The sequence below is a fragment of the Panthera pardus genome, unplaced genomic scaffold (assembly GCF_024362965.1).
Source record: "Panthera pardus isolate Hobbes unplaced genomic scaffold, ASM2436296v1 HiC_scaffold_6, whole genome shotgun sequence".
Classification (NCBI taxonomy): domain Eukaryota; kingdom Metazoa; phylum Chordata; class Mammalia; order Carnivora; family Felidae; genus Panthera; species Panthera pardus.
The window spans coordinates 115,676,745-115,696,045 of NW_026526991.1; the positions used below are offsets into that span (position 1 = coordinate 115,676,745).

General features: G+C 37.8%; 1 protein-coding gene across 4 annotated transcripts in view; it reads left to right on the forward strand.

Annotated features, from left to right (window-relative positions):
• ODAD2 (outer dynein arm docking complex subunit 2) overlaps nucleotides 1-19,301 on the forward strand; it is a 180,588-nt gene that overhangs the window by 23,204 nt on the left and 138,083 nt on the right. For all 4 annotated transcript variants that reach the window (XM_053894917.1, XM_019465260.2, XM_053894918.1 and 1 more), the window contains 3 exons: nucleotides 5,789-5,991; nucleotides 7,328-7,426; nucleotides 11,609-11,753. In XM_053894917.1, the coding sequence (XP_053750892.1) occupies nucleotides 5,789-5,991; nucleotides 7,328-7,426; nucleotides 11,609-11,753 (447 nt within the window). The remainder of the gene's footprint in view (nucleotides 1-5,788; nucleotides 5,992-7,327; nucleotides 7,427-11,608; nucleotides 11,754-19,301) is intronic.

Sequence of the window (19,301 nt, forward strand, 5' to 3'; positions counted from 1 at the left end):
CAGTTGTCAAGAGAGGTTTTGAAGTGTTTCAACTATAACTGGGGACTTGTCTAATTTTTCTTTTAGTTCTGTTTTTTTTTTTATTTGAAACTCTGTATGTGCATTTAAGATTGCTATTTTCTCCCTCTCTCTCCTTGGTTGTTTTTCTTTTTCTGAAGTCTACTTAATCTGATAATTTTATACCACTCCTGCTTTCTTTTGACTAATATTTGCATGTTCTATCTTTCCCCTCCTTTTACTTTCAAGCCACTTATATTTATATTATTATATTTGAAGTGAGTTTCTTCTTTTTTTTAAGTTTTTATTTATTCATTTTGAGAGAGAAAGAGAGCACAGGAGGGACAGAGAGAGGGAGAGAGAGAGAATCCCAAACAGGCCCCACACTGTCAGCATAGAGTCCCATGTGGAGCTTAAACTCACAAACCAGGAGATCATGACCCAGCCAAAACCAAGAGTCAGACACTTAACCGACTGAACCACCTGATGTGAGTTTCTTTTAAATAGCATATAATTGAGTCATTTAAAAAAATTTTTTTTTCACGTTTATTTATTTTTGAGACAGAGACAGAGCATGAACAGGGGAAGAGCAAAGAGAGAGAGAGACACAGAATCTGAAACGGGCTCCAGGCTCTGAGCTGTCAGCACAGAGCCCGACGCGGGGCTCGAACTCACGGACCGTGGGATCATGACCTGAGCCGAAGTCGGACGCTTAACCGACTGAGCCACCCAGGCGCCCCATAATTGAGTCATTTTAAGAAGAAATTTGTGAAGCTTTCTATTGGTGTATCTACTGATGTGTTTAGATCATTTACATTTAATATTGATATGTTATGGCTTACACTTGCCAGTTAACTTTTGTTTTCTGTTCTTCTATTTTTCATTTGTTTTCTTTTTCCAGTTTCTATGGATTACTTGAACATTTTTTAGAATTCTATTTTGATTTATCTGCAGTTTTTAGTGTATCTCTTTGCATAGATTTTGTGTGTGTGTGGAGTTACTCTGGGTATTGTACAATATTATACATACATAATTAATAATTATCTATTGTTTGACATCTTAACAGTTTGAGTGAAACATAGAAACCATGTCTCCTTCAAACAATAATTGTATATGCCTCAATCCTTGCAACTCCTGGTATGTCACAAAAAGAAAAGCTGTCGACATATTCTTCCTTTACAAATTTACTCTATGAGAATATGTCATTTCTCTTTCAACATAAACTTCTTACAAAAGCTGTAATAACTATTACACTGATGTGACTGAAAAAATAAATACAACTTTAGTAAAAAATTAAACCATATTTTCTTTTAAGTCCCTTTACCCTCTCTAATTTCTAATTGTCTCTTTCTTCTGCATACATTGATAACTATATGAGACAATGTTATATTTTTGTTTCAACCATCAAACTTCATTTAGAAAACTCAAGAGCTGAATGAAAGTCTTTTGTATTTACCCACACTTTTATTCTTTTCCATTGTTCTTTTCTGATATTGCAATGTTTTCTTCTTTTATCACAGTCTTTCTGTTTAAAAACTTATTACCCTTTTAAGGTAAATTTGTTGATGACAGATTCTCTTCGTTTTTCCTTCATCCACAAATTGTTTTCGTGTTTCTTTCACCCAAGAACTTCTTGACATCCCCTTCATTTCTAAAGTATACTTACCCTGGATATAGTATCAGGCTGACAATTCTTTACTTTCAGTGCTTAAAAAAATGTTGTTTTAATTCCTTCTGTCTTCCCTGGTTGCTTTTGAGAAATCTGTTATTATTTTAATTGTTTTTCTCTTATAAGTAAAATATTGTTTCTCTCTCAACTGCTGTTAAGAATTTTCCTTGTCTTTAGTTTGTGAAGTTTGATTATTATGTGTCTTGGCATGGATTTCTTTGAGTTTTTCTTGAGTTTGTTTAGCGTTTTTTCAACTTTTTGAATCGTAGATTTATGTCTTTTTCCAACTTAGGGAAAATTCAAATCATGTTAGAATACATTTTTAGTCTGACCCTCTTCCTCCTCTTTTTCTGTTATTCTGAGGACATGAATTTTGGAATTTTTGTTTTGGTCTCACAGATCTTGAAGCTCTATTCATTTTTGTTTCCAATCAATTTTCTCTTTGTTATTCAGATTGGGTAATTTCTGTTGATCTATCTTCAACTTCATGGATTCTCCCCCTCTGTCCTCTCCATCCTGTTGCTAGGCCTATCCACTGAGTTTGTATTTTGTTTTGTAAATTTAAGCTTCAAAATTTATTTTTGGTTCTTCTTCATATCTTCCATTTACTTGTTGAGACTTTCTAGTTATTTGTTTCAAGTCTTTGTAATTGCTGCTGAAGCCTTTTTATGATGGCTGCTTTAAATTCTCATCAGATATTCCAACATTTGCTTTCTCTCAGTATAAGCATCTTTGCATCATCCTTTCACATTCAGTTCTTGATCTCCCTGGTTCTTGGTATGATGAGTGATATTTTTATTGTCTTGGACATTTGGGGCATTATGTTGTGAAATTCCATATTTTATTTAAATCTTTTGTTTTAATGAGCCTTCACTGGCACATCCTGCAAAGTCTGAGTCCTTCACTTAGTTTCCGTTGACAACTCTTGTGGTATGGGGTGCTTCGTTACCATTGGACAGGGGTGGAAGTTCAGTCCCCACGAGGCTTCTGCTGACACTACCCTGGCTGGGAGGGAAAGAGTGCCTTCTTATATGCTTCTCATGGGGCCTCCATGTAACCCATGGGAAGTGAGCCCATTGGGGCCTGGAACTGGTGATTTTATTGCATCTTTTGAGATAATCACATGATTAGCCTTTTGTCTGCTGATGACCATTACATTGATGTTTGAGTACTGAATTAGTTGACATTCAATCCTGGGATAAATCCCACTTGGTCATTATGTCTTACCATTGCTGGGTGAAATTTGATAATATTTTATTGAGGACATTTGCATCTATAATCAAGAAGGATATGGGTAGTGTGGCCTCAGAAACTAAATTGGGAAATATTCACTTATTTTTCATCTTTCTGGAATTCTTCATATAAATTGGGTATTATTTCTTTCTTAAATGTTTGATAGAATTTGACAGTGAATGCATCTGTACCTGGCTTTGTTGGAATGCTTTTATATTGAGGATCTTATTTCTTTAATAGATATATAACTATTCAGATTTTTTTCTTGTTGAGCTTTGGCAGTTTGTGTATTTCACTGGATTTGTACATTTGATACAACTTATCTGTTTTATTGACATTGAGTACATTCCATTATTATTCTTTAATGTCTAGGGGATCTTTTGTGATGATACCTCTTTCATTTCTAATATTAGTCATATATGTCTTCTCTCTTTTTATTCTTGATAGTCAGGAAAGAAGGGATTGATTTTGATCATTTGAAAGAACAGCTATTTGTTTCATTGATTTTCTTTATTTTTAGCTGCTTCCCTTTTTATTTCTACTCTTTATGATTTTTTTTCCTTCTGATTTTTTTATGCTTAATTTGCTCTTCTTATTTAATTTCTTAATTTGGAAGCTTAACCATTGATTTGAGACCTTTATTTTTTCTATAAGGTTTTATTCTGTAAATTTCTTTATAAGCACTACGTAAACTGCATCCCATAGATTTTGATATGTTTTCATGCAAATTAATATATCTGAAGCTTTTCCAGGTATTTTTCTTTTACTGATTTCTAGTTTAATTCCATTGTTTTGAGAGAAGATCTTTTGTATGATTTTAGGTTTTTTTTTTTTTAACTTTGTGGATGTTTGTTTTATGGCCCAGAAAGTGGTCAGTTTTGGTGATTCTTTTTTGTGTGTGCATTTAAGAAAAATATGTGTTTTTCTGCTGCTGTTGGGTACTGTGTTCTCTGTCAATTTTATCAGTTTGGTTTGTACTATTGCTCAGGTCTTCTATATTATTAATTTTTATGTGCTTATTTTGTTGATTACTGACTAAGGAGTTTTGAAGTCTCGTAATTGTGGATTTATCTATATTTTTCTTTTTAGTTACATTTTTGTTTTATGTATTTCGAAGTTCTGTTGTTTGGTGAATACACAATTAGAGCTGTGTTGACTCTTTGTTATTATGTATCTTCCTCTGGTCTGATGATACTTGTTTTGAAGTCTACTTTGTTTGATTTTTAATATAGACATTCCTGCATTTTTTGATTACTGTTTGCATGGAAAGTGGGTTTTTTATACCACAAATAGTTGGTTTTCCTTTTTCATCCAATCTGATTTCTTTTAATTGAAGTTTTTCTTTTAATTTTTTTAATGTTTATTCTTAGAGAAAGACAGAGCTTGAGCAGGGGAGGGGAAGAGCGAGAGAGGGACACAGGCTCCAGGCTCTGAGCTGTCAACACAGAGCCCAACTCAGGGCTTGAACTCATGAGCCATGAGATCATGACCTAAGCCGAAGTCAGATGCTTAACCCACTGAGCCACCCAGGCTTCCCTGATTGAAGTTTTAAAATCATTTTTATTTGATGTAACTAGTGATAGAGTTGAATTTAAACTTACTCTCTTGGGGCGCCTAGGTAGCTCAGTCAGTTAAGCATCTGATTCTTGATTTTGACTCAGGTCATGACCTCACAGTTCATGAGAGAGAGCCCTGAGTTGGGCTCCATGCTGGATGTGGAGCCTGGTTAAGATCCTGTCTCTCTCTGCCCTTTCTCCTGCTCCCCTCTCTAACAAAAGAGTTACTTTTTTGCTGGTTGTTTTTTATCTGTCCCATTTGTTCTTTGTTCTTTTTTCTTCTTTTTCTGCCCTTTTTGTACTAATTGAGCTTTTAGAAATTATTCTGTTTTATTTATGCTATTAGTTTGTCAGTTATACTTCTTAAAAGTTTCATGGTTGCTGCTCTAGGGCGTATAATATATGTCTCTAATTTATCATGTCCACCTTTAAATAGTATCTTACCTTTCCACAAATAGTTTAAGAACCTTGCCACAGCATACCTTGAATGCTTCTCCCTACCCTTGGCACTATTGTTCTACATTTTACTTTTGCGTGCTATAACCCCTCAACACATTGATACTATTTTTGCATTAGAGAGTCAATTATATTTTGGAATGATTAAAAATAATACAAATGGTCTTTTATATTGATTTTTACCATTTCTTTGTGTAAATGTTGTATGATAGTCTTCCTGGCATGATATTCCTTTTGAATAAAGAACTTCATTAATATTTCTCTAGCGCAAGCCTTCTGGCAGTGAATTCTCTGTTTTTTGTTCATCTGTAAAAGTCTTTATTTTGCCTTTATTTTGAAACCTTTATTTTTGTCTCTGTTTAGAATTTTGATTTGGCAGTTCCTTGGATTTTTTTTTTTTTTTTTTTTTTTTTTGGACTTTAAAGGTATCATTCTCTTTTCTTCTGGCTTGCACTGTTTCTGATAGGTCTCTTTTAATTGTTGTGTTTCTCCCTCTGTCTGTCATGTGACTTTTGTCTCTGGCTCCCTGCAAGATATTCTCTTTATCCGTAGTTTCAGTAGTTTGTACATGATGTGTCCCAGTCACTATAGCATTTGAGTTTACATTTTTTGACAGTGGCGAGGAGTGAGTAGGTCAAATGCAGCTATTGGATCTGTGTGTGCTACAGCAGGGGGTGAGTTTAGGAACATCCATTACTATCAGCCTAGCTCTGTTAGAGACCTCAGTCCTGAAGTGGCCCTCGTCCAATGTGTGCCACTAAGCAACAGAAGTTAGATGCATCAGAGACTTGAAGTTACCACCAGTGTTAATTTTCAGATAGCACTAGATAATTCAGAAATGATATCATTATGAAAATTATTATTTTTTTAAATAAAGGAGAAGAGATTCAGCGACGAAAAGGAAAAGAAAGAACCAACTAATGAGCCACCTGAGAAGGAAGAAGCAGCCCCCGTTCAGAAAGCTCTTACTGGTTCAGGCAAGAGAACACTGGAGAAGAACCAAATTAATTTTGGGAAGAGTCAAATGACCAAGAGATTAGAGCCAAGTTTAAGCTGGAAGGCTACCGTTCGTTTCAAAGAGTATGTGGAAATTTGCGTGATGGGTTTTCTGATACATCCTCAGTGACCACATTTGCCTAGTTTTTCACATAAGTTTATGTCATAGCAGGAAAGTACTAGAGTAGATATTTACATTCCCTCCGTAATGCAAGTGGATCCCTCCCTACCCGTCTTCATATACCAAGTAGAAGGATTTGATGTGAATAGGGTTTACATGTGGGCACCGGAAGGGAAGGGAAGGGAAGAACACAATTCACTCAGTAAGTCAGGGGAAATAACGCATGAAAAAGATGAGAAAACACATGGAGACATCTCAGGAGCAATGTGAACATAGTTGTAGGGACCTGATTAAGTAAGTGCTAGGAGCATTTAGGATGACTAAAATTATGTGGAGTTAATCAGGGAAATCTTGATAGAGATAATGTCTTGTCATTAACAGAACTTTAAGTAAATACTATAGAAAGGCTAGTAAATATTAACAAGCCTAAGTAAAGTAGACACTGGTTTGTTGAATGTCTGAAATATACAAAACTAGTTCCATTTTGGGCCATCTATAAAGAGGTGCCAGAGCACAGATTAAGGACCAGCGTTATGTAAATATCAGAGCAGTCAGAAGTGCCTAGAGCACTTTTTAAATTAGCAAATAGGCTTACAAGTTTCATGTCACCTGATTGGGCAGGGATTCTGAGGACCACTGGGTGATTGCATTTTGCCTACAAACCCAGAGAGCAGACGGAAGGAGTCCTGTGGAAAGAGGAGACACTCCTGCTCCTCTAATTCTCAATTTTGAGGTGTTTGGCCTTTGTGACTATTTGAGTCTGAAAATGACAAATACATGGGCTGCTCTGTTACCTGGAAGGTGAATTTTAAAAAAACTGCGTTGCCCACGGGCTTACGTTTTTCAATCAGGAAATTACCTAACAACAATTTAGTGAAAACTCACTATGTGCCAAGGACTGTGCTCAACCTGGGAATACCTGGAAAACCAGATATGGGCCCTGCTGTAGTGCTGGGTGTGGAAGATCAGAAAAGGCAGCTTTCAGCCAGGGCAGTAGGCACTGCTAGTAGAAGGCACAGAGGGCAGGGCCACCACAGTGATGGCAGCCTGTTCCTAGCACCTGTTCCTCACGAAAGGCCTATTGGACCACATGCTCCTCCACTACATAAAGTACATGGCTGTGCCTGAGAGACAGAAGGGACATCTCAGATGTCAGATGAGGCTAGAACTCATAGCCGTTTTCTGTATTAGGAGAACATCACTTGGGTGCATAAAAGTGATGGAATATTTGTATGTATTTCTATTTTTAATTTCCAATTAATCCGCATAAATTAATTTTAAAAGTTTGTGTGTTTTTAGGTACAGAAGCTTACTAAGAGACCCCCAAGAGGAGAAACACAGAAGAAGACCTGAAAGGTCAGGGCCACCCGTTAAACCCGGAAGAGCGCAGTTAGTTCGGTATGTGTCTATTAACATGATCTATTCTCCCACCACCCTCTTTGTTTATTTGTTTGATTTATTTGAGAGAGAAAGAGAGATGGGGCTTGACGAGGGAGGAGCAGAGAGAGAGAGGGAGAGAGAAGATCCTGAGCAGGCTCCGCACCGTCAGTGCAGAACCCGACATGGGACTTGAACTCATGAACCATGAGATGATGACCTGAGGCCAAACCAAGAGTCGGACACTTCACCACCTGAACCACTCAGGTGCTTCTCCAGTTTCTTTAGATGCAGGTTTATATTGTTGACTGAAACTTCTCTTTACTAACGTAAGGATTTAGTGCTATATAGCTTATAGGGCTATAACGCTAAAAAGCAGTGCTTTCTGCACTGCTTTAGCTCTGAGCTGTGCACAAAAGTTTTTGATATGTTGTATTTTCATTTTCATTCAGTTCAATGTGTTTTTTTTTTGTTGTTGTTTGTTTGTTTGTTTTGTTTTGTTGTAATTTCCTTTGAGACTCTCTTCTTTGAGCCAAGAGCATTATTTTGTTTCCAGGCACTTGGAGATTCTCCTGTTCTGTTTCTGTTACTGATGTTTTAGTTTGAGTCCACTGTGGTTAGTGATCATACTCTATATAATTTCAATTCTTTTAAATTTGTTGAGGTTCTGTGTGGTCAGGTTATCTTGGTATAAGTTCTTTGGGTGCTTAAAAGAATGTGTAACCTGCTGCTGTTGGGTGGAGTGTTCCATAAATGTGGAATAAATAATGTTTATTTGGTGTTGTTGATTTCTTCTATATCCTAGCTTATTTTCAGTCTAGTTCCATAAATTGATGAGAGAGAAGTATTGAAGTCTCCAACTATAATTGCAATTTTTCTGTTTCTCCTTTTAGTTCTGTTTTTGCTTTATGTATTTTGCAATTCTGTTACTTGGAAATACATATTTAGGATTATCATGACTCCATCTTTATGTAATTTCCTCTGTGTCCCTGGTCGGTTTTGCTCTGTTTTGTTTTGTTTTGTTTTTCTTTTTTGATGTCTACTTAATCTGATATTATATAGCCATTTCTGCTTTCTTTTGATTGTTTGCATGGTGCATTTTTCTTCCTTTTCTTTCAAACTATAACATATCATTATATTTGAAATTAGTTCCTTGTAGATGGCATTTGGTTGGTTCCCTTTTTTTTTTCTTTTTTGTCCATTAAGTTAAACTCTGTCTTTTAAGGGATATTTAGATCATTTACCTTTAATGTCATTATTATGTTAGGGCTTAAGTTTGTCATTATGTATATTTTTTTCTGTTTGTTCTTTTTGATTTTTATTTTCTTGGTTTTCTTTCTCTCCCTCTAGTCTCTCTAACTCCCCCCTACTCTGTTCCATAAAAGTCTTTTTTAATTTATTCCATTTTGAAGCATGGTAAGAGAATGGGTAATTTTTAAACTGTAATAATTTTTGAGATTTTCTGAGTCTTAATTGTTGGATTAATTCTTCTGAATTCTTCCGGGTCTTATTTAAATCTTATGTTTTAGCAGGCCTCTGATACCACATTGGCGGGATAAGGTGTATGGTGCCTCCTCAGATTAGAAAAGGAATTGCAGGGTTCAAGTGGGCCCTCACTTGACACCTGGCGGGGGGGATGGGGGTTGGTGTAGGTGAGGGATCCTCATTATTTATGAGTGGTAGTGGAAGTTCAAGCTCTGCCTAGGCCTCTATGGATACCAGCTTGTCTGTGAAAGGCATGGGCCTTTTATTACATTGACATTGGGGTTTGGGATCAGTGGAAGTCCTGACTCCCTTTTAGGCCTTCTCTAACACCACCCAGCCTGGGGATTAGGGAGCTTTGCTGTAGCCTGATAAAGTTCTCTGGCCATTGCTAGCAGAAGTGGGGATAGGGCACAGTGTTTTCTGTGGTGTTGACAAGAATAAATCATTTGTTGCCTAAAAGTTTTCTGTTGTGTTAAGCTATTCCTTTTCTGTTCCTCTGACGAGAAAGAGCAGGCTTTCCTTAGGTGCTTGTTTTTAAATTTATTTCTGAGAGAGAGAGAGAGAGAGACAGAGAGAGAATGAGCAGGTGATGGACAGAGAAAGAGGGAGACACAGAATCCGAAGCAGGCTCCAGGCTCTGAGCTGTCAGAGCAGAGCCTGACACGGGGCTTGAACCCACGAGTTGTGAAGTCATGACCTGAGCTGAAGTCGGATGTGTAACCAACTGAGCCACCCAGGCGCCCCCTCCTTAGGTGCTTTTCTCCTCTGTGCCCACTGGTATTTCCACACCACTGTCTTCTCTAGTACCCTGTCTGGGATATGTGAGACAAAAAGAAATCCAAGGAACTCCTCACTGTGTTGCTTCTCAGGTCTCCAGGTCCCTAGATAGTCTTTCTTCTCCATTCTACCTGTCAGAGTTCTCTCCTGTTGGTTTTACATATGATATCAAGGATTTTTATGTACTTAGTGGGAGGAATAAGGAAAGGTATATCTACTTCATCTTTCCTGAAATGGATGTTTGCTCTAAAGCATTTCAATTTTAAATCAAATTTTAGTGAGTCCGAGAACTCCAGAGTGATAGATAAGGGTAAAGGGGTAGTGTATCCAAGCAACAACCATTAGTCAGCGATAAAAATGAGAACTTCTCTATCTCTTCTTGCTTAAGTGGGTACAATGATGTGGTAGAGAAGTATTTCTTATGGTCGAGTTCATAGCTCAATGAAACATTGAGGTTTGCTTCTTTTTACCTCCTGAATGTACAGCTGCTGTGGGACAGGACAGGACAGGAAGGGAATCTCATAAAAGGGGAAAGCCATATAAAGTTATATGTCAAAGGATTCATCACTGGAAAAAGAGAACAACTTTCCTTTGGGGTATTGATTTTTTTTTAACATGATTTGAGAGTGATTGCGTAAATCACCTGCTCTTAACTCCAGGAGTTTGTTAAGCTAAAACATTTAGAGATTCCCGAGAGAATATAGGTTTATTTAGTATATGTTTATATCTGGGACCTTTGAGTTAAATTTACCTTGGTTCTTAAGTCAGCCTTGTCTACCATATTTTGCTCTGTAACCAACCTAGGTTTCTGGACATTTGTTAGACCAGAGAATACATTAAATTAAAACTCAGCTCATGCGACTTGTTGAATTGGAACAGACGCTTCAGTTCAGGATTTCATTCCACTGTGGCCCAGAGAACAACTCTCTGCGCCACAACACCTTTGAGAAATTAAAAGAATTATAGAATCTTAATAAAACTTGAAAGTTACTACTACTATGAAATTACTAGTAGTATGCTTTCTACTGTGCTTCAAAACAGGTGAGAAAAGACATTTATAGAAGAGAGCACATGAGGGTTGGAGGGAAGAGAGGATGGAGATAAACAGAAAATGAGAATTAGATATGGTCGTGAAAGCTTGAGTGAACTAGCTGGTGACCATGACCTTGAGGTTAAGTTGGAAGCTTCTAGAGCAGTGAGGAAAAAGTGTACTTTCTTCCATAAGGGAGACACTCTCCCTGTGAGGCATTTGCAGCACTGCCCGATTAAACTTCCTATGATAATAGAAATGGTTTATATCTGAGCTACCTGGTATAGTAGTCACCAGCCACATGTGATTGTTGAGTGCTTGAAATGTGGCTTCTACAACTGAAGAACTAATTTTTTTTTAATTTTTTTTAACGTTTATTTTTTGAGAGAGGGAGACAGAGCACGAGCCGGGGAGGCGCAGAGAGAGAGGGAGACACAGAATCCAAAGCAGGCTCCAGGCTCTGAGCTGTCAGCACAGAGCCCAACACGGGGCTTGAACTCACAAACCATGAGATAATGAACCTGAGCTGAAGGACGCTTAACCAACTGAGTCACCCAGGCACCCCTGAAGAACTAAATTTTTAATTGTATTCTATTTCAATTCAATAAAGACATTTAAATAAATATAAACATATAAATAACCACAAGTTATTTAAATACTGTGACTGGTGGCTATCTTTTTGTACAGCACAGCCATAGGACATATACTAATTCCCTGTTCATTTCTATTTTCTTAAAACAGCATGCAATTATTCATCTCCTCACTTAGATCTTAACAAAGATCAAGAACTGAGAAGGTGTTAGATCTTCTAGAACTCGTTGCTTAAGTTCGTATTGCTGAAAGAGTAACGATTATAACCAATTCCATGTTGTAGCATAAATATGTTATGTGGTGATTGTTATTGTTCTTAGTAAGAGTAATGAGAAGATTGAGGAAATCATTAGTGAGAGCTCCTCAGAGAGTGAGGAAGGTGAAGAACCACTTGATCGTCAGGAAGCAAATGCAGATTTGCCATCAGAATATTGGCAAATTCAGAAGCTGGTGAAATATTTAAAGGTAAGACAGACCTTTTGTATTGTGTTTACAATGATTATTTTAATTCCTTTCCCAAAAAGGTATATTCTGCTTCCACATTTATTGTATGTTTCTTTCAAATAAGGGTAGTAAAAATCCCTGTTATTATTTAAGTGTGCACAGGGGAAGGTCTTACTACCCTGAGGATAGTAAGGTTACTTCTCACAGAGCAGCCAGGCTGCCTGGTACCAGCCCTCTCCCCTGGGCCACAGTAACCAGCAGGTATTATGACTTGCCATCCTTTTACAATTTGTGGTATGGTGTGGTGGCAAGAGCATGGAGTTTTGAAGTTGTACTACAAATAAATTTTAGGCCGTGTCACTTAGCAGTGTGGCTTTTGGTTATAGTTTTGAGCCTTATTTTTCTTAACCCATGGAATAAAATTAATACCTGTCCTGTAAGATAACTTTAGCATTGGAAATACATATTTGAAAGATGCAGCATAGTGTTTGGTACATTGTAGTTGCTTAAAATATGTATTGGTCCATTTCCATTACTCTCAACATATGTGAAAACATGTTACATAATAATGGTCTATATAATGTATTTAAGACTTGAATGGGGGCAGGGCAAGACAAATGATTTGCCAAAACCCAGATTAATGTTAATAGATCGTTGATATTGATAATGTCTAGGTAGGCCATGTCTAAAGCTGTAGTTCAGAAGCACTTGTAAAAATAACATTTTTACTTAGCTCTTAGTTTCCTCTAGCTTCCTAGGTCTTTGATCAGATGAACCAAGGGCATTTGCCAGTGGCTTTGCATATGTAAAGATGTGTATGTGACTCCCAAATTACTTAAGGATACTTTCCTGGTGCCTTTGAGGTCCTTCCAAGCTGACAGGTAAAATAGTTTATGTGAACATTTTTGTGAATTCGACAAAAGTCTTCTGCATGGACACAAGATTGTAGCTGAAAAAGTTCTTTTTGCAAGAAAAATATGCCCCTTTTCTTAGCATGGCCCCAGCTGAAATTCCCTGCATTTCTCAGAAAAAAAATTTCTATGTTTTCCTGAATCCTGAATCCCAAGGAAACTTAGTCAAGAAATTGGGAAATTGGGAAAAAGTATTCTAATTCTCCATTGCAACATAGATTTCAATGGCCAAACTGGAATCTGGGCAAGCAGATGAAATTTTCATCATTAAAAAAGGATATGAGCTTCTGTGAAGCAAACCTTAATGCCCACCTTGGCTATGCTTTTGAAAGCCTCCTAACAATTTGACCAATGTCAATGCAAAATGCAAGATGCATTTGACCAATGCCAATGCAAAATGCAATGCAAAATGAAGAATTTGTTGTGTGTGTCTGGTGTATTTGTCGTGAAACAAAAATCAAGACTATTGGAATAGACAGTTAATGCTTTGTTTTAAAACTTAATTTAAGAATAATATCTTATAAATAGTAAATATTTTTACATCATCTTTCAATATTTAAAATGACTTCCATTTGGCATTTATTTGTGGTAATGTCTCCCTCTTTTAGTGTTATCAGCTATCAGGTGGAGATCATTTTTACATGTTACTGTAGTAGATATACTTTGTTTTTTTAATGTTTATTTAGTTAATTTTTGAGAGGGGGGAGGGGCAGCGAAAGAGGGAGAGAGAGAATCCCAAGCACAGAGCCCAATGTGGGGCTCAATCTCACAAACCGTGAGATCTGACCTGAACTGAAACCAAGAGTCGACGCTTAATTGACTGAGCCACCCAGGCACCCCTGGTTTGGGTATTTTTTTAACAGAAAAACCTCTGAAATTTTTAGTATCTCTATCACAAAAAGTGACTTACTGTTTATTATTATGGAAATTCTTCACCATTATGGTCATCATTAATACCTAAAAACATATAAGTAAAATTTGGGGAAAAAACATGGAATAACTTACTATTTTAAGAATTCCACAGAATTGGGAGGGTATTTTGATTTCTTATTCTCTGATCTTGAATATTCATGTCTCTGTCGGGAATTTAGAAACCCTGTCTGGAGCACAGGCTGGAGTTCAAACTCCATGGTCGTGCACAACCCCTTGGCAGGCGTCTTTGTACACAAACCATGCAGTCAACACAGTGGCCCCACTGAGCACACATAGCACCAACGTCCAGACTCAGGAGACCTTCCTGATCCTTTACTGAACCATGGATCTTCCCATGATCTCTCCTGTCTTCATAAAGCACATGTCACTCTGGGGGAAAAATGGCATCAGAGAACTTTGCCACCCCACACTTAAGTAGCTTGAGCCAGATGGACATTGTGGCTTGGACATACCTTTTTGGAAGGAGATTGGAAGAGCCCTGGTGTTTTTCCAAAGAATTCTTTTCTATTAACTTTATTTCCTTAGTCAAAGGAAATAAAGACTCAACAGGGAAGATGCATGGATGGACCAGGAGGCAGACTAACAGAGCAGTCTTCCATGTTGGAAAGACTTTAATGGAGTCGGTGTTCTACTAACTCAGTAGCCTTGAGGGAGTTGGCTAACCTCTCTAAACTTCAGTTTTCTCATCAGTCAAGATGGCAAAAGAAATGTTCTCATGTTTTAGTATTATTATGAATATTAAGTGAAATCTAACATATGTAAAGTGCTTAACAGAAAGTACTCGATACTTGTTAGCATTAATAATGATTTCTATTACATATTATTACTGTAGACAACATATGGTATGGAATCTTCTTGACTTGCACAGCTGGCCCTTCAATTTTTGCTTCACATTTTCTAGCAACCAATAAAAAGGAGGAAATGCAGTGAGTTAATACAGTGAGGGAAATACTCTTACCATCATAAGGTAAAAACGGCCCAGTTGCCAATGTGTGTAACTGATCCTGGTACTAAGAGCAGAAAGAATTTTCTCTCTGAGGGCTTAATGGAGCAGACAGTGAGTGTGGTAGTGAGTGACATCCTTAATCATAAGCTCCCAGTGAACATGGCAATGAGAGTTTCTCATAATAGCCTGACTATTGAATAACTATCTTGAGTTTTTCAACTATTTAGGATAAGTCTATATAATATTAGGCCAGAAAGGGATGCACTGTTTCTGTCCCAGAACAGCTAAGGAAAACATGTATTGATGAAGTGCTACTTAAGCTTGCACAAGTTATTCATCAATAAATCATGTGCAAATGTGATACTTTTGGCCAGACAGTAAATTGCTGGGAATTATTATAGTTCCCACAGGTAGATATTCTTAACATAGCCAGCAAAAGAAAAAGTATCTACAAGTGGTTTTGGGCTTTTTGACACAGATAAATGTTTTATATGGGGACACAAAAGGATATTAAATGTCCAAGAAATGCAAAATTGAATGTCTCTAGATAATCTCAAAATAAATACACCTGACATTTTAATTTGCAAAATTATGCCTTAAATGTAGACTTACACTAGCAGAGAAATGTTAATGTTGAACCGACTTTCTACTTACCATTTTCCAAGTGATTGCTGAAAAAAATTCGAAGAGCTCATTAATACCCAAACAGGTCAATGAACTATAGCTTGTTATTTATCCAGAGCTATGAGCTCAGATCTTGGCATGTAAGTAAAGGGAGTTTGTATTTAATTATTTGGCTTTGACATACATTCATTTCAACTTACAAGTTTTATGTATGTATATATTCTTTTAATCTGGATTTTTAGAACACAATTTAATTTTTAAACTAATGAAGACTTTGCATTTTTACTCACCAACCTTCCAACTTCTCCCCTCCCCCCACACACGGAACTGATGACTCTATGCCCTAATTCTAAATGAAGCAATAAACCACCTCTTCAGCTTCCTTAGTGAGAAACACTTACATTCTGCCTTGTTATCTTTATTGTTCAGCTTGTCTGTCGCGTCAGTTACTTGAATGGAAAGACCGAATTAAACTCATTGCTGTGTCTTGCAGGGTGCCTAGCCAGTGAGCACAGGCTTGCCCTCCGCTTAGAAAGTGTGATGGGGAGAGAATGAGGTTCCCAAGGGGCTGGGCTGTGCTGTTCTTCACGCTCAGTTCCTTGAGAGCAGTTTTTCCTTCTGAGCCAGAGCTGTTCCTCCTGCTGTTCACGGTCTTTCCCACCTTCCCTTACTTTCCTCTCTCCTCCTTTTCCTGCTCCCTTTCTCCTTGTAGATATGCTATTTTATTGCTGTATTTGCTAGCTTTATATGGATATTATTTTCTCCCCTGGCCAGGGCTGCTTTAAAATCTTGCAATAAAATGTTTCGCTTTGGATCTATTCCAGTGACTGGGAAGATGGTTCAAGTGTATGTCCCACAGTAATCTGTAAAGGTAGTGTGAAAATAATTCTGCAAAGATACAGAAGCTTTACCCATTACTAAGTCAGTTATATGGAGAACCCCTTTGTGCAATAGGAGGAGAGTTGCTGAATTTTATTTTGTTTGGAAATGTGGATTTATTAGTCACAAGTATTAAATGTTATAAATTAATACAAACAGGTTCTCTTCAGTAAAGTGAGATAAAATATTGAAAGGTTGTCACCATAAGTAGATCTGCATTTCATACACCTTAGTGTATCATTAAACTAAAGACTGAATTTCTGGACACAGGGTTGCAAGCCTACGAAATCCATTTTCTATGTGGATTGAAGGAGGTCTGGGTCTGGAACTCAATACTACACGATAAGTAAATCCAAGAGAAAACTGAGGAGACTATAGAGTGATGCCAAGAATGTGGTTGGTCAGACTTTAGGTAGTTGGAAGGGATTTCAGAGGCTGGGTCTAGAATCATGCTTTATCTCCCCCGTAGGCATTTCCTTGTCACTTGAGGATAAGATGTCAGTGTTGTCCTGGCATCAGCTCCAGGCTCAGATGGGGGATTATTAGCAAGCAGGTTTGTAGACATCTGCCCCTCCTCTGATGTGCTTCATTCAGCTGGTCTTATTCCTGAGTCCTTGCGGCAGGCAATAATGGAAGAATCTAGGGTTAATCCCCAGGGCCATTTCCCCAGTTGTGACTCCTCCCTGCAGGATGCCTCTTTCTACACCTGGGATTTTGATCAGAGTCCAGCCAGGGGACCAGGATGATGAAAGCAATGCTTTAGAAAGCATTGTCCAGCAGCAGGTGGTATGTAGAATGAATCGGAGTGGGAAGAGGCAGAAGGCCAGTGACAAGGGGGCTTCGAATAGGATAATGTCCTTGGAGGCAGCAAAGAAATGGATGGGAAAGAAAGCAGGCCAGTTTATGAGGAGGCTTTGGTTGGGGCAGATGAAGTTTGAAGAGCGTGAAATACCCAACAGAAACTCCTATACCGTAGTTGGAAATAAAGGACTGGAGCTCACAATATTCGTTAGAAATTGAACTACTGCTTCAGGAGCTCAGGCAATAAATGTGTGGGGCATGTGGGCTGGGCTTGGTTTTTTTTTATTCATGGTCAAATAGGACCTCTTAATAGCTAATCAGAAAGCAGCTGCCTCCCACTCAAGTTAGTACAACCAAGGCAATATTTTTAGATCAAAATTCCAATGCTACGCTGACAGTCTTTCCATAAATGTTAGTTTGCCATCTTACAAACAGATTGCTTCATCGGCCTTTTTAAAAAAATACTTAAGGAAAGTAACATTTTATTTGGTAATTTTACACAATCAGCTAGTAGGGAAAAAAAACTAATTAAAGAAAGATGAATAGGAAAGTTTGAAGTAAAAAGAGAAAAAGATTTATTTTTAAAGTAAGTTTCCTTCCAAATTGAAAACTCCTACACACACAAACCATAAGGCGCTAGCTATGAAATCAGGGAATGATGGGCTTTTTAATCTAAATTCATAAATGTGGTATCATTCTTGCATCTGAGACCATGCGATCATTGTTCCTGAGTCCCAGGGGATGGTGACGTTATCTGAACATGTGTCCCTCCATGGAGAATGGCTCTCATCGGCTGCTGAGTGGCAGCTTATGATCACAGCTGGGCATCACGTCACATTTATCCTCTCCCAACCCCCCCCCCCCACCATGTGTAGGTGAGGGGTAGTTCCTAATTTATTTATCGTATGTGATCAAATTCATAAAACACTGGTGTTGATTTCACCTTTCCTGTGAGCTGGGGGTCTTGCTTGTTATTCTCCTGTTCTGTTATGTATTCACAAATTCATATTTCTCAGACCATGACAAGTGAAGGTACTTGGTGGCTCCCCCAGCTTAGCAGTGACCAGGACCCTACTTCACAGTAACTTCTCAAAGAATCACCTCAGAAATTCCACAGGCCTTCCCAAGAGACACTCCAGGCTCCGTCCTTGGCATGTTTTAGATTTCCACTCTGGAAGGGAATTTGCTCCAGAGACATTTTGAAATTTTCAAAACCTTTGTTAAAGAATACTTTTGTGGCGTTCAATTCCTTAATCGTCTTTCATGAACTGATTAAACACACACACGCGCGCGCACACACAACACACACACACACAACTACCTTAATTGGTTAACAAGTTCTTCTAAGTGGTAATTGGGACTTATATGATTTTTCATTGCAGGAATTTGATGTACTTTGCAATCAATTATAGTTAATTAAATTCCTTTCCCATTACTCGGGTTTTGGGTATGGAGGGGTAGGTAGTGTGATCCTTGTTTCATTGGTGGAAAAGCTGAGAAATAGTTCACTCTGGCCCACACAGAAGGCAAGGCGGCTGTGGGCCAGGCTGGCGCCCAGGCCTCTATCTTTATTGCCCGTTGCCTGGTTATTCTGTCCTTCTGTCAAGAAATTCAGGGCCCAGCAGGCCTGCAGACCTTGCTGTTGTATGTTCGTATTTTCTCTCCCTTGGTTTTCTTCATTTAAGTAAGAGACTAATTAAACAGAGCATTTCTTAACAAAGGAATTCAATGTTCATTTTTGGAAGGCGGTATGAGAGTGTGCTCTTTTGCTAGGTTTTACTTAAAGAGATGGAGAAGACTGTGATAGTATGGTGTTATTCATGCTCAACAGAATCTTTCAAAAATAGAAGTAATGTTCACTGTTTATGTATGCAAATAAAAGCCAGTAAGAAAGGAAAATTACTACCACCTTCCTAAGAAATGGTCTTTAAGTTAATACATATGGTATTATATTGATGTGGGTTAACTTTAAAAAAAGTCTCCATGACATTAAGAGTAGGAGTTTTGTGCTTTAAAAAAAAAAAACACTATCTGTTAGAAATTATGAATATTTTATTTAAATTTTTTTAAATGTTTATATGAGAGAGAAGCGGGGGGCAAAGCATGAGTGGGGGAGAGGCAGAGAGAGAAGGAGACACAGAATCTGAAGCAGGCTCCAGGCTCTGAGCTGTCAGCACAGAGCCCAATGTGGGGCTTGAACCCATGAACCGTGGGATCATGACCTGAGCCAGAGTCGGATGCTTAACCAACTGAGCCATCCAGGCACCAGAAATTACAAATATTTTAAATTGCATCATCTAAAAAAATCCCTACTTAGCAGAGTTTGCATTTATGTTTTCTTAAATAATGCAGCGTAAGACAACACAATTTAAGTATTTGGGTTGAGATGTGTGTTAACTTGTATGTTTATATATTGCCCACAAAAAATTTTTCCCTTTTTATTTTTATTATAAAGAAGGCGATGAAAATAATGGA